Source organism: Caloenas nicobarica, chromosome 30, assembly GCF_036013445.1.
Source record: "Caloenas nicobarica isolate bCalNic1 chromosome 30, bCalNic1.hap1, whole genome shotgun sequence".
Lineage (NCBI taxonomy): Eukaryota > Metazoa > Chordata > Aves > Columbiformes > Columbidae > Caloenas > Caloenas nicobarica.
Genome location: NC_088274.1, coordinates 2,793,273 through 2,805,659, shown reverse-complemented (window position 1 = coordinate 2,805,659; position 12,387 = coordinate 2,793,273). Strand labels below are relative to the sequence as shown.

Below are 12,387 nucleotides of genomic sequence, written 5' to 3'. Positions count from 1 at the left end.
TGGCCAGCCCCCCGCCTGCGCCCCAGCCTCACCCGCCCTCCACGGCCCAACTCATGGAGGAGCTGCAGCGCAGGCAGCTCCGGGTGCTGCTCACCCGCCTGCCCCTGCCACCGGGCACCGTCACCTGCCGGGGGCTGCCGGGAGCGGGAGCCGCGCGGACCATTAAGACCAAGCGCCCCGTGCCAGTGAGAGCTCCCGAGGCCCACGACACCGCTCCGCTTCACACCATCCCGCGGAAGCGGATAAGACGGTGATGGTGACTGGGAGCCCCCTCTGCCACCACGACTGCGCTGGCCCCGGGCCTGCCAAGCGCCACTTTGCCACCTCCACCTGGCGACCCTGCCGGCCCCAACCCTGGAGAAGAGGCCACGGCCCTGCCCGGCACCCCGCCGTCACCCAGGGGAACCACCACTCCATAACCAGCACCTCCCGGCCTGGTACCAACAGCCCTGGGACCGCCACCTCTACCCCGTCCTGCTGCTGACAGCCACAGCACTGGCATCCCCACCGCCCGCTGGGACCCGCGTCCCCAGGAGCAGCGTCGCCACCCAGGCTGAGGACGCAGCCACTGGGGGACACAGGACTGAACACCGGAGGATCCAAAGCCCAGCAGCCGAGCTGGCTGTGCCTGTGCCCGCGGGGACAATCCCAGTGCAGGGGCTGTGGCAGCAGCTGCCTGAGCCCTGCGGCTGCCGTGCCTCCCACCGACTCCCCGCCATCCCTCGGGCCCTGGGGCCTCACGGCTGCACCCACCGTGCTGAGGAGCAGGAGGACTCGGTGCCCGTCTCACCCCAGCAGTGGCCACAGCGGCGGCGCATGAAGAACTCGGCCCAGGAGGAGCGGGACACTCTGCCGATGCCACTGGGCAGCTGCCGGTTTTTGTACAGAGGCAAATGGGCATGGAAAGAGCCACCAGGACGGCCACCCATAACACACCGCTCCAGCACCGTCCCGTGGCACCCACAGCCAGAGGAGATGTGGAGGCTGAGACCTGCACCCACCCACCCTCTCCAGCCCCAGCCTTCGCAGATCCCGCTTTCTTGCTCCATTCATTAAACCGATTGGGTGTTGGCTTTGCAGCACCTCTGCCTGCGTCATTTGTGGGGTGGGAGGGGGTGAATGCAGCCCCTGCCCAACCCGAGGGCGGCTGAGCTGGGCTTGGAACAGACACGGAGAGAGGATGGGGACAGAGGGTATCGCTGCAGGGGATGGTCGCCCAGGGGAGAAATGAGGGGGATGGCATCACTGCTGGGATTACCGGGGCCTCCATCACTGCCCCAGCACAAGCGTCAGCATCACTGCCCCAGCAGCGGTGTCTCAGGCCCCAAGCTGCTCTCACAGAACATTTGCACCCATCTCGTGCCGACTGGGAGAGAGGCCAGAGGGTAAAGAAGAGAATTGGAAGAAGAAACAGTTGTTCACGTCCAGGCCATGCTCCAGCGCAACTGAAACACCCCAGATCAGGCTTTGCAGGTTATTCTAATGCCCTTCAATCCTTCAGACTCACGAATCACCAACAATGACACCACTCATCACTGAGCACAGTCCAACTTGGCAAAGCAGCTCTAGTTTTGCAGCATTCGTTCTTAAGACTTTTGGCTACAACAACAGCCAAGAAAATTTACAGGTAGAACTAAGTGACGTTCCCTCCTCAATCGGCACACTTTCTCCACCATTTCTTTGCATTTCTTTAGTTCTTGGGAAGGACACACCAAGATTTTCCTCCTTCAAACAGAGAAAGAGCAGTCACAAGCCTGCAGAAAACCTGACATCCACACGCATGCTGCTCACACACGAACCGTCTCAAGGCCCTGCAGATACACAAAAGACTGAGTTAAGGAACCGTTTTCCTAAACAGGGAGAAATTAAAGACCGACTGAAGACAACCACCACTTGTGGTTACTCTTGCTAGCTAGGAAGTGGAAAGAATGAAGAATTAATGCTGCTCCATCAGGGACATCAGGACCATGAGGAAGCCTGTGTGGCCTCCCACCCCAAGGCCTGTCCAGAGCTGCTCCTCACTTCAGCTCACCCCTGAATATGAGACGTGGCTTTTGACTTCTGGCCACAGGACTATTGCAGTTGGCAACTTCATAGACATGATGGGGAGGGGATGACACCAGGATCACCCATGACAAGCTGTGGGATGAGATGCTTGTCCAGCTGTTACACGTTCTTGCAGTTTGGCAAGTCCAGACCGCTCTGGACAGAGCACAGTCTTGTTAGGGACACTTATAGCCTGCACGATTTCAACACTGACAAGAATCATTTTAGCCGGAAGAGACCCTCAAGATCTTCGAGTCCAACGGTTAAGCAAACCCTGGCACCAACCCACGTCCCTGAGAACCTCATCTCTCTGTCTGTCCAACCCCTCCAGGGATGGTGACTCCACCACTGCCCTGGGCAGCCTGTTCCAATGCCCCACAGCCCTTTGGGGAAGAAATTGTTCCCCAGATCCAACCTCAACCTCCTCTGACTCAACTTGAGGCCGTTTCCTCTGGTCCTGTCACTCGCTACTCGTAGTTTCCCTCCCTGACGCTGCTGTCCCGTATGAGCTCGCCCACAACCCCAGCTCTCCAGTTAACAAACTCGGCTGAAGTGCATTCAACTGCAGCCAGGACATAAGAATACGAAAAAACAAGAGGCACTAGGAGGACAGAGATATGACGGGGAAACGCTCAAAGAGAAAATATTTTATATTCCCACACCAATCTGTTGGTATTTCCCACACGGAGAAATATACATCCTGCCACTTCTGTTCCATTGTCAGGGAAAGACCAAAGACATTGAATTCTTCACTTGCCACTGAAGTCATCGGGATAAATTTTCCTGTGTTTCCAAGAAAACTGTTACAGAAAACATCCTCTCCGACCTGTTGATAAGGTCAGGGGCTCGTGCTCAGCCTCACCTGAGCACCGTTGCAGGTACCAAGTGACAGAGAGACATAGAAACAAATGAATATGCAATAGGTGTATGTAAGAAGTACCAAGAAGTGAGAATCACATGCACGCTCGATCAGAGCAGCAATCTTCCGAGTGTCCGGCGCTGTAACAAAAGTGCTGCTTTTACCACTTTCCAAACCATGTTAAAGAACCTTTTTGCCGACTTTTCGGTACCATTTCCCTCCGCCCAGGAGAACAAGGCCAGAGCAGCCCACGCACACCTGAGCCAGATGCAGCAACAACATCCCCAGGGCCCCAGTTGCAGGAAAAAGGGCCCCAGGGCTGGGCCGGGGGCTGCTCAGCCTTGGGGCAGCTCCACGGGCGCCACGGCAAAGCTCAGCCTGGCCGCCCGCAGAGCCGCCGCCTCCTCAGCCTGGGCTGCGCCGCCATTGGGCGGGAGGGCTGTCAGTCTCCTCCCCTGAGGTGATCCTGGATCTGATTGGCTGCCTTAGTGGTCACTCCCCCCACAGTGCCCACCCTGCCCTGAGGTAATGTTTCCTGTGATTGGCCAGCTGGGATTTCTCATTTCCCCCCCTACCAAGTGATGGGTCAGAGCACTTGTCAATCATCCATGTGCTGCACTCCCACCAGCTGTGATTGGTGCAGCCAGCATGGCCCGCCCCTGAACGCTGCCCAGCTCGGTCAGCTCTCGCCACCTTTCCTGCAGGTCTCAAAGCTGGATTGGCTGGTTACCTATCAATCACATGACTTGCCCCGCCTCCTCAAATGCCATTGGCTGTCCTGGGTCCCCTGACTCCCCATAGACTTCCGGTTGGCTGTTGCCAGGCAACGAGCTCCACCCAAACATGAAACTGTGGGCCCTGATCAGAGGCCGTGGTTGATAATAGACACGTTGGGACCCCGAACGTGAGGATTTGGGCCCCAAGAAGGAGGCTCTGGGCACTCAAAAGGACGGGCAGATGCTACAGATGCCGCTTTGGGCCCTGAACACGAGGGGACCCTCTTGGTTCCCACCCGAGCTGGGTTTGGTGCCCGTGACCCCACGGAACAGACACCTGTGCTGTCCGGAGTGGCCACGGAACAGACGGAGCCCAAAGCCACGGACTCCATGAGCTCAACGGGGAGCTGTGACATTTTATGGACGTTTCACAGGGCGGCCCATGGGCTGAGGGCAACTGTGTGTGTGTGACATCAAAGGGTGGGCAGGGGAGCGGTGGTTGGTGAGGACGTATTGGATCGTGTGGGACCTGAGCCTAACGCCCATGGGGTGGAACAAGGGCTGGAGAAAGGACCGTCGTGTTGAACCCCAGCCGGTAACTGAGCCCACGCAGCCGCTCGCTCCCTCCGTGCAGCGGGACGGGGGAGAGAAAAGGAAGGGTAACAGAGAGAACACTCGTGCGTTGAGTTAAAAACAGATTAAAATTGGAATTAACAAAAATAAAGATGAAAATTTTAAAAATGAAGTTAAAAAATTGAAATGAAAATATGTAGTAGTAAAAATTATACCTATGATAATGAAGAAGAAAATACCAAATAGAAAGCTAAAAAAGCCATAGAATCATTTCTTGAGGTGGAAGGACCCACAGGATCATCAGGTCCAACTCCTGTCCCTGCACAGGACACCCCACAGTTCACACCGTGTCTGAGGACGTTGTCCAGTCTCTTCTTGAACACTGTCAGGTTGGGGCCGTGACACCTCCCTGGGGAGCCTGTTCCAGTGTCCAGCACCCGCTGAGTGAAGAACCTTTTCCTCATGTCCAACTGACCCTCCCCTGGCACATCTTCCTGACATTCCCTGGGTTCTGTCACTGGTCCCTAAGGAGAAGAGTTCTGTTCCTGCCCCTCCAGCTCCTCTTGTGAGGAAAATGTAGACCATCAAGAGATCTCAGTCTCCTCCAGGCTGAACAAACCCAGTGACTTCAGCTGCTCCTCATATGCCATCCCCTCCAAACCCTTCCCGGACTTCGTAGCCCCTTCTGGACACTCTCCAGTAGCTTTATCTCCTGTTTACCCTGTGTCGCCAGCCCTGCACACAGTGAATGCTCCAGGTGAGGCCGCCCCAGCGCAGAGCAGAGCGGGACAATCCCCTCCCTGCCCGGCTGGCCGTGCTCTGCTGGATGCACCAGGACACAGGTCTCTCTTGGCTCGAGGGACACTGGTGGCTCATGTTCGACTTGCTGTCGATCAGAACCCCCAGATCCCTCTCTGCAAAGTTGCTCTCCAGCATCTCATTACCCAGTCTGTCTGGTACCCCCAGAATATCTGACAGCATTTGTGCTTACTTGGGCTCATCTCGCCTCATGTACATGACATTCATTCTCACATCTCATTTGTACAATGCAAAGATGGACTTCTGACCTACTCATTCAGTGTCTTTCCATGGAGGGAGAAAGAAGCTCTCTGACCTGGGGTGAGAAGCCAGTGCTGGAGATGGATTTTGTGAGGGATTGGTCCATGACGATTGGGGCAGATTGCATTGGGGGTCCAGTGCACATGGCACAGCCCAGACCCTGCTCTGCTGGTCCTGCAGGTCTCTGGCAGGAGGCCTGGCTGTGAGAGGACACTGCTGTGTGCCCAGCCCTGCACACACACACTGTTCAGCTGTGCCCTGGTGTTTTGATCTTCAGGCCACATTCTCAGAAGGTTTCTGAGAAAAAGTTTGAATGAAGACTTAAGCCTTTCACCTTTCTTTCTGGAAAGGCTGGTCTGAGGCCAGCTCTGTCACAGCAGTGCCCATTGCCTGTCCCTGCCTGCGCTCACAGGACTCACACACAGCAGGACGGTGACCAGGCTGCCAGAGCACTCAGGCCTTGCACCAACACAAGGGATGAGAAGGAGAGTGTGGGAGTGGAACGAGAACAGCTCTGGAAGGCCAAGCGCTGATGCTCCCTGGCAGTGCTGCCAGGCTGGACTCTTTTCCCCTCCACCCAAGCACAGGAACTGTCCCTGCAGCTGAAAATAGGCCTTGGAGGAAGAATCCCAGAGAAAAAATCACTGTAGAGCCCTTTATTTTGTTTAAATCCACAGAGAGCATGGCTGCATATCTACGCAGCCAGTGGTTTGAAAAGGAAAAGCAGAGAGTGAATTAGAAAGGGGATGACAAAAATATCATGACTGATTAAAAAATAAACACCACCAACACACACACACACAGGTCTGGACCTGTAATGAGTTACATTAAAACTGTTATCTGTTAAAGAGAAGATGACGGGCAGTTTATTCTTTTTGAAAAGCATCCCGCCATTAGTTCCGACAGAGCACCCTTGAGCTCCTGGTTCCTCATGCTGTAGATGAGGGGGTTCACTGCTGGAGGCACCAAAGAGTACAGAACAGACACCACCAGATCCAGTGATGGGGAGGAGATGGAGGGGGACTTCAGGTGGGCAAATATGGCAGTGCTGACAAACAGGGAGACCACGGCCAGGTGAGGGAGGCATGTGGAAAAGGCTTTGTGCCGTCCCTGCTCAGAGGGGATCCTCAGCACGGCCCTGAAGATCTGCACATAGGACAGCACAATGAAAATGAAACAGACAGAAATTAAACAGGCACTAAAGACAATAAGCCCAGCTTCCCTGAGGTAGGTGTCTGAGCAGGAGAGCTTGAGGATCCTGGGGATTTCACAGAAGAACTGGTCCAGGGCATTGCCCTTGCACAGTGGCAGTGAAAATGTACTGACTGTGTGCAGCAAAGAATAGAGAAACCCAGTGGCCCAGGCAGCTGCTGCCATGTGGACACAAGCTCTGCTGCCCAGGAGGGTCCCGTAGTGCAGGGGTTTGCAGATGGCAACGTAGCGGTCATAGGACATGATTGTGAGGAGACAATATTCTGCTGTACCACAGAAAAAGGAAAAAAAGACCTGTGCAGCACATCCTGTGTAGGAAATGGCGCACGTGTCCCGGAGTGAATTGGCCATGGATTTGGGTACAGTGCTGCAGATGAAGCCCAGGTCAAGGAAGGAGAGGTTGAGCAGGAAGAAGTACATGGGGGTGTGCAGGTGCTGGTCACAGGCTATGGTGGTGATGACGAGGCCATTGCCCAGGAGGGCAGCCAGGTAGATGCCCAGGAAGAGCCAGAAGTGCAAGAGCTGCAGCTCCCGTGTGTCTGAGAATGCCAGGAGGAGGAACTGGGTGATGGAGCTGCTGTTGGACATTTGCTTTTCCTGAGCATGGGGCAGTGTCATGAGAAAAAAAAAAAAGACAGTGAGAAGCCAGGGGAAAGTCCTCTGACAATAATCAAACCAACTCCCATAGACCCTGCCCTGTTACACACAGACACCCTTTTCTTTTTCTAGGAGAACTTTCTTCAGCACTGTGGCTGGAGCCCTGCTTGGTGCTGGCCAAATGTGCAACCAAAAGCAGGGCCTCTGCCCACGGGCTCTCGCTAAGTCAGCCCAGCTCTGCTGATGTGCAGTCAGGAAACGGTGGGGACTGTCCTGGTTCTGCTAACATAGAAGGGCTGTCAGCACTTGCTTTCCCAGCGGTAAGTAACAGAGATGGTGAATGAAGTCTAGGAGTTCCAGGGTTTTTACACCTCCCCTCATGGTCACTGCAGATTTTGTTGGGTGTCATAAAGCTCAGGAAGAACAGAGCGAGTCCTGCAAGGCAGGAGAATGCCTGTGGGTCAGTGCAGAGTGAGGGCAGCTGCTCTGTCCCTCTGTCTTGCTCCAGCTGCCCTGGGCTGGCACCTTGCTGAGATGGAGGCTGATCACACTGCCATGTTACCCTGAAAAGCCACCAGGCACTGCTGAGAGCAGAAGGATGCACCTCAGGCCACAACATGACTAACCCTTTCCCAGGTCTCAGTACCCCGCATTTACTCCAGGACACACATGGCTCATTCCCCAGCCCCACAGACTGCATTGCCCACACCCCACAGGGCAGAGGAAAGCTGGGACACGTGTTCCCATGGACACAGCTGCAGGAAAGGACCCACAAGATCAGGCTGTGACTGCAGCTGAAACTCCCATCCCCAGAGAGCCTGACAGCAAGAACCAGATCACAACAGCAGCGACCCAGAGCAGTGGAGCAAGAAGGAAAATGCGGTGAGGGTGGGTGTGAGAGAGGCCAGGGCAGAGGCAGCCGGGCACTCAGACAGCGTCACCCTTCCCCAGCTGTGCAGCCACCTCCCACACACCAGCATTGCCGGGCAGCTGCTCTCAGCCCCTGTGCTCTGCAGAGGGAACTGGAGCTCTGGCTGCACAGGAGCTGGTTCATGCCTTGGAGCCCCCGGCCCTGAGGGCAGAGGCTTTGCTGGGTGGGAGAGGAGGCGAGGGGGCTGCTCACAGGAGGGATCTGCATTGGAGGGCTTCGTACAGAGTTTCCCGCATTCTCCCTCCTACAACATTTCTGTTTTCATTTTCCTCTCCTTCCCAGATCATATCTTTGCTGCAGGGAGATTTTCCTCCTGGGAGGTGTTTCCCTGTCCATGTCTTTTCCCTGTCAGCACTCACAGACCATCCCACCCTCTGTGCCCTCACCCTGGCCCTACAGATCCTGCCTGTTTGCAGGGCACTGCCTGGGGGCATCTTCCTGTTTGCTGCATGGAAAACAGGACAGGTCAGCCTCAGGCTGGTGGGTTCAGCAGAGGTGGTGCTGCTGCTGTCCATAGGCAGAGGAGTGGCTGAAGGGATGTTCCGAATCTTCTGGCAGATGTACTGATCACTCAGAGTTGCAGTGCAGGAGTTTCAGCGATTTGTTAAATCTTGAGACCTCCTGCATTTATCCTTTCCTATACCTCCCTCCCCCCAGTCTTGGAAGAGGAAACAGAAAGGACAGACTCAGGAAAGCTCCTTATGTTTACAGTAATACATCTATAGACCTTGTGCTTGAAACGTCCAATTGGAAGCAGTGTGAAGTGAGCTGGAGCTGTGAGCAGCCCTGACCCACGGAGAACCCAGCAGCAGAAGGACCCTGCCCTGCCGGGGGTCGCTCCTTCCCCCCACGGCTTCTCCCCTCAGTGTTGCTGGGATTTCCCTGGTCAGGCTGAGCGCTGACCCTGGCAGGTGGCAGAGTCCCTGCCCCGGCACAGCCCTGGGGTGCAGGGACCCTGCTCTGCAGGACAGCCCTGGGCACCCCTGGGTGCTCCCCCTGCAGTCACCCTCAGCAGAAGGTGCCATCATGCCCTTTCCCACTGACAGGGCAGCAGGGAAGCTCTGCTCTGGAGTGTGTTCTGCTCTACAACAGAGATAGTGTGAGAGAGACCTGACAGATCCTGCAAACTGTGTCATGTGCCAGCTTTAGGAGATCCCTCCAGGAAATGCAGCTGCATTGTCCTACATGCAGAGACTTACCGTGTTAGGACTGTTAAGATTTGTCTCTCAATGAGCCCTCAGCAACCTACGACCTACATTGCCTTTCCCCTCTCTGTGCCTGGCTCCTGTCCCCTCGGTGCTGCAGGCAGAGCCCTCAGCCCTGCTGCGCTTTGCAGAGGAGCTGCTCCTGGGCAGAGCTGTCTCTCTGCAGCGCTGCCGCTTCCCATGAGCTCCCTCTGTCCCAGGAGCCCAGCCCAGCTCAGCAGCACAGGAGCAGCCATGATGTCCCTTTCTCTGGCCCCTCGCGGCTCTCTCCAGGAGTCCCTGGGGCTCCAGGGGAACAGCCTTTGAAACAATCTCAAGTAATCAGTGATGTAGATTTTCTCTCTTTTGCACAGACACTTCCTTCCAGAATTGTGTTCTTTGTATTTAAAAATAAATTGATATGAGAATCATCTTTTCTTCTCCCGTCATTAGACAGGACACAAGGAATGTTACAGGAAACGATCTAATTTCTCTAAGTTTGGGGAGGAATATCCTCAGTTGAGGGAATTTAGCCATTTGATTCTGATTTTATACTCCTAGGACTAGAGAGACATTCAGCAATCTTTGGCCATGTCATGTCAGTGCTCTAAAGCAAAGCCTTTGCACACATGGGCTCTTGGACACTTGGTACCAGGTTTCCTTGGGGCAGGTCAGAGCTGGGCTGGTGCCACAGCTGGGGTGGTTCAGCCCAGATGGGAGGCAATGTCCTCAGCCAGGGACCTGACTGGGGGAGCTGGAGCTGTCAGTGTTGCAGACAGAGCTGTGACATGGACGGAATAAACTGCCAAGGCAGGGTGGCAGAAATTAGTTCGTCTGGTCTTCAAGGACATCAGCCTCCAAGCACAGCAACAGTCCAGATCAAAACTCGGTCTAGACGTGTAAGGCAATACAAGGAACAGTTAACTAAAAAATAGAGACATGGGGTGGCCACTGATGAAATTAATAAGGGAAAGAGTTGAGAATTTCTTTGTCCTCTTGTCCTCCATCTTCACCAGCAAGGTCTCTCTGGACTCTGTGACTGGAGGCAGAACAACCAGCAGTGGATGGAGATCAAGTCAGGGGTCACTGGCACTAACTTAATCCTTTCCAGTCTATGGGACAGCAGGGGCAGCATCCCAGGAGCTGAGACAGCAGGACCATGTCACAGGGAGGCCACTCTCCACCATCTTGGAAAGCTCATGGAGACTGGGGGGACTCCCTGACCACTGGCAGCTCTCACATATTGTCTGCACTTCTCAAAAATGGCCAATGGGTGAGAAGGAGAACTAAGGGCTGTGCCCCAGAACATGTCCACTGGGACCCCATTTCTGGGTGTCTGGAAGAGAAGGTGACGGAGTTTACCCAGGGCAGGTTGTGTCTGTCCATCCTCTTTGCTTTCTGTCAGGAAAGGACAGGGTTGAAGGACGTGGGGAGAGCAGTGGTGGTCTGTTACCTGGCAGTCAGCAAGGCATTCAGCATCATCCCCCACAATATTCTTGTGTCCAAGGAAGGATAACAGGATCTGCATTGGTGTGTAAGTAGATGCGTAAAAACAATCTGGATAGTTGGGCTTGGAAGGGTGCTATAGAAAGGGAGAAACTTCCCAATCCTGAGGACAGTCAAGCACTGGAAGCTGTTTCCCAGGAGTGCACATCCACTTTACCCCAGAAAGTGTCCAAGATGTGTTTGGATAAAGCCCTGAGTAATCTGGTCTGACCCTGCTTTGAGCAGGAGGTTGGTCAAGAAACCTCTCGAGGTCTCATCCAGCCTGAATGATGCTGTCCTTTCATCCCCTTCAAGTGTTCAATTCAGGGAGAGCTTTCAGGATCTCTCTGACTAGAGGAATAATTCACATGAGGTCCAGGGCTGCTTTACAAGTGCCCCCAAACAGTCCTGACCACATCTTGTGCATACCTTTTCATTTGCCCCAACCCAGCATCTTCTTTTTTGCTATGTCCTCATGCCCACCTTGTTGTCCAAGTCTTTGCTTCACCAGCCTCCAGGGACAGGGACCTCGACTGGTTGTTTCCTTCACAGCTGTGTCAGTGATGGCCCTTCGTGGGGTCCCAAACACCCTCAGAAACTTGGGGTTTGCTTCTGCCTTTCACTTCCTTAGAGCTTTGTTCATTCTTTCAGCAGCTGCATTTCAGGATCACAGCACCAGAGGGCTCACTAATATCTTAAAATGCCCTTTCATGGCAATCCTCTGTGCATCATTTTCCAAAAGGCTTCAAGTCTGGTGTGGGTGATTAGAGAGATTTCAGGAACAGCCAAACAGAGAGTATTTCCATAATAAATAGCCATAAACCAGTATTTCTTCTGTTTCCTTCCCTGCTCACCCTTCCCTCCCTTTCCAGAACAGGTGGTCTCCGCAGTCTCCTGTTCATATTGATCTGGAGAGTCTCCTGATAAAGATTGAAGATGTCAGAAAAGTGGGTGCTTAAATCACCTCGTGAGTGAGAAGACAGGCCAGGACAGCTCAAGAGGAGTCACACTCCTCTGGACCAAGAGGTGGGTGTTCCTGGGAATGTCAGGTGCCACAGCACAGCAATACTTGTGTTCAGGGAGCTGGTGAAATGACCCATTTCCTTTTCTGTCATGGTGTCTGAGTTTGCTCAATTAACCCCTGACTTGAGCCCCATCCACTCCTGGGTGTTCTCCAGACTCCTGCCTTCAGGAACAAAGCCCCAGCAGACCTTGCTGGTGAAGATGGAGGCAAAGAAGCCGTGAAGTACCTCAGTCGGGTCTGCTTCTACTCTTACAAAGTTCAGCAGCAGGTCCTGGTTGATTATTTTACTGTAGGGAAGCAGTGTCAGCTCATCTGGCTGCCCTCAGCCTCCCCTGCAGGTTTCAAGTCCAGGGCAGCTGTGGCATCATCGCCACATCAATGGAAAACGTTTCTAAATTCCTCCTTTACAGCTTGACCTGCTCCCACCTCCTGTGTGTTGCCTTTTTGCCCTGGAGCTCCGTCAGTTCAGATGAGCAGCCTCACAAGATAAATGCTACTTCTTGTAGGTACTCAGAGAGATCATTCCCGTTCTTAGAGCAGGCTGTCCTGTAAGGCCTGTCAGACTTCCTGAGCTCCTTCAGCCTTCAGAGCTGCTTCCCTGGCACCACCTCTATCAGCGCCCCCAGTCATGTCAAAGTCTTCTCCTCTGGAGCCCACCAGCCTGTGCTCTGCTGCTGGCCTTCCTCCCTCCCCTCTGGTGC

The 12,387-nt window shown here is 54.3% G+C and overlaps 1 protein-coding gene across 1 annotated transcript in view; it reads left to right on the top strand.

The window, feature by feature from the left end:
• Positions 1-253: 253 nt before the first annotated feature.
• Positions 254-12,387, top strand: part of LOC135999870 (olfactory receptor 14A16-like) — a 31,975-nt gene continuing 19,841 nt past the window's right edge. The window contains exons 1-2 of the mRNA XM_065653443.1: positions 254-437; positions 488-881. Coding sequence (XP_065509515.1) covers positions 254-437; positions 488-881 — 578 coding nt within the window. The remainder of the gene's footprint in view (positions 438-487; positions 882-12,387) is intronic.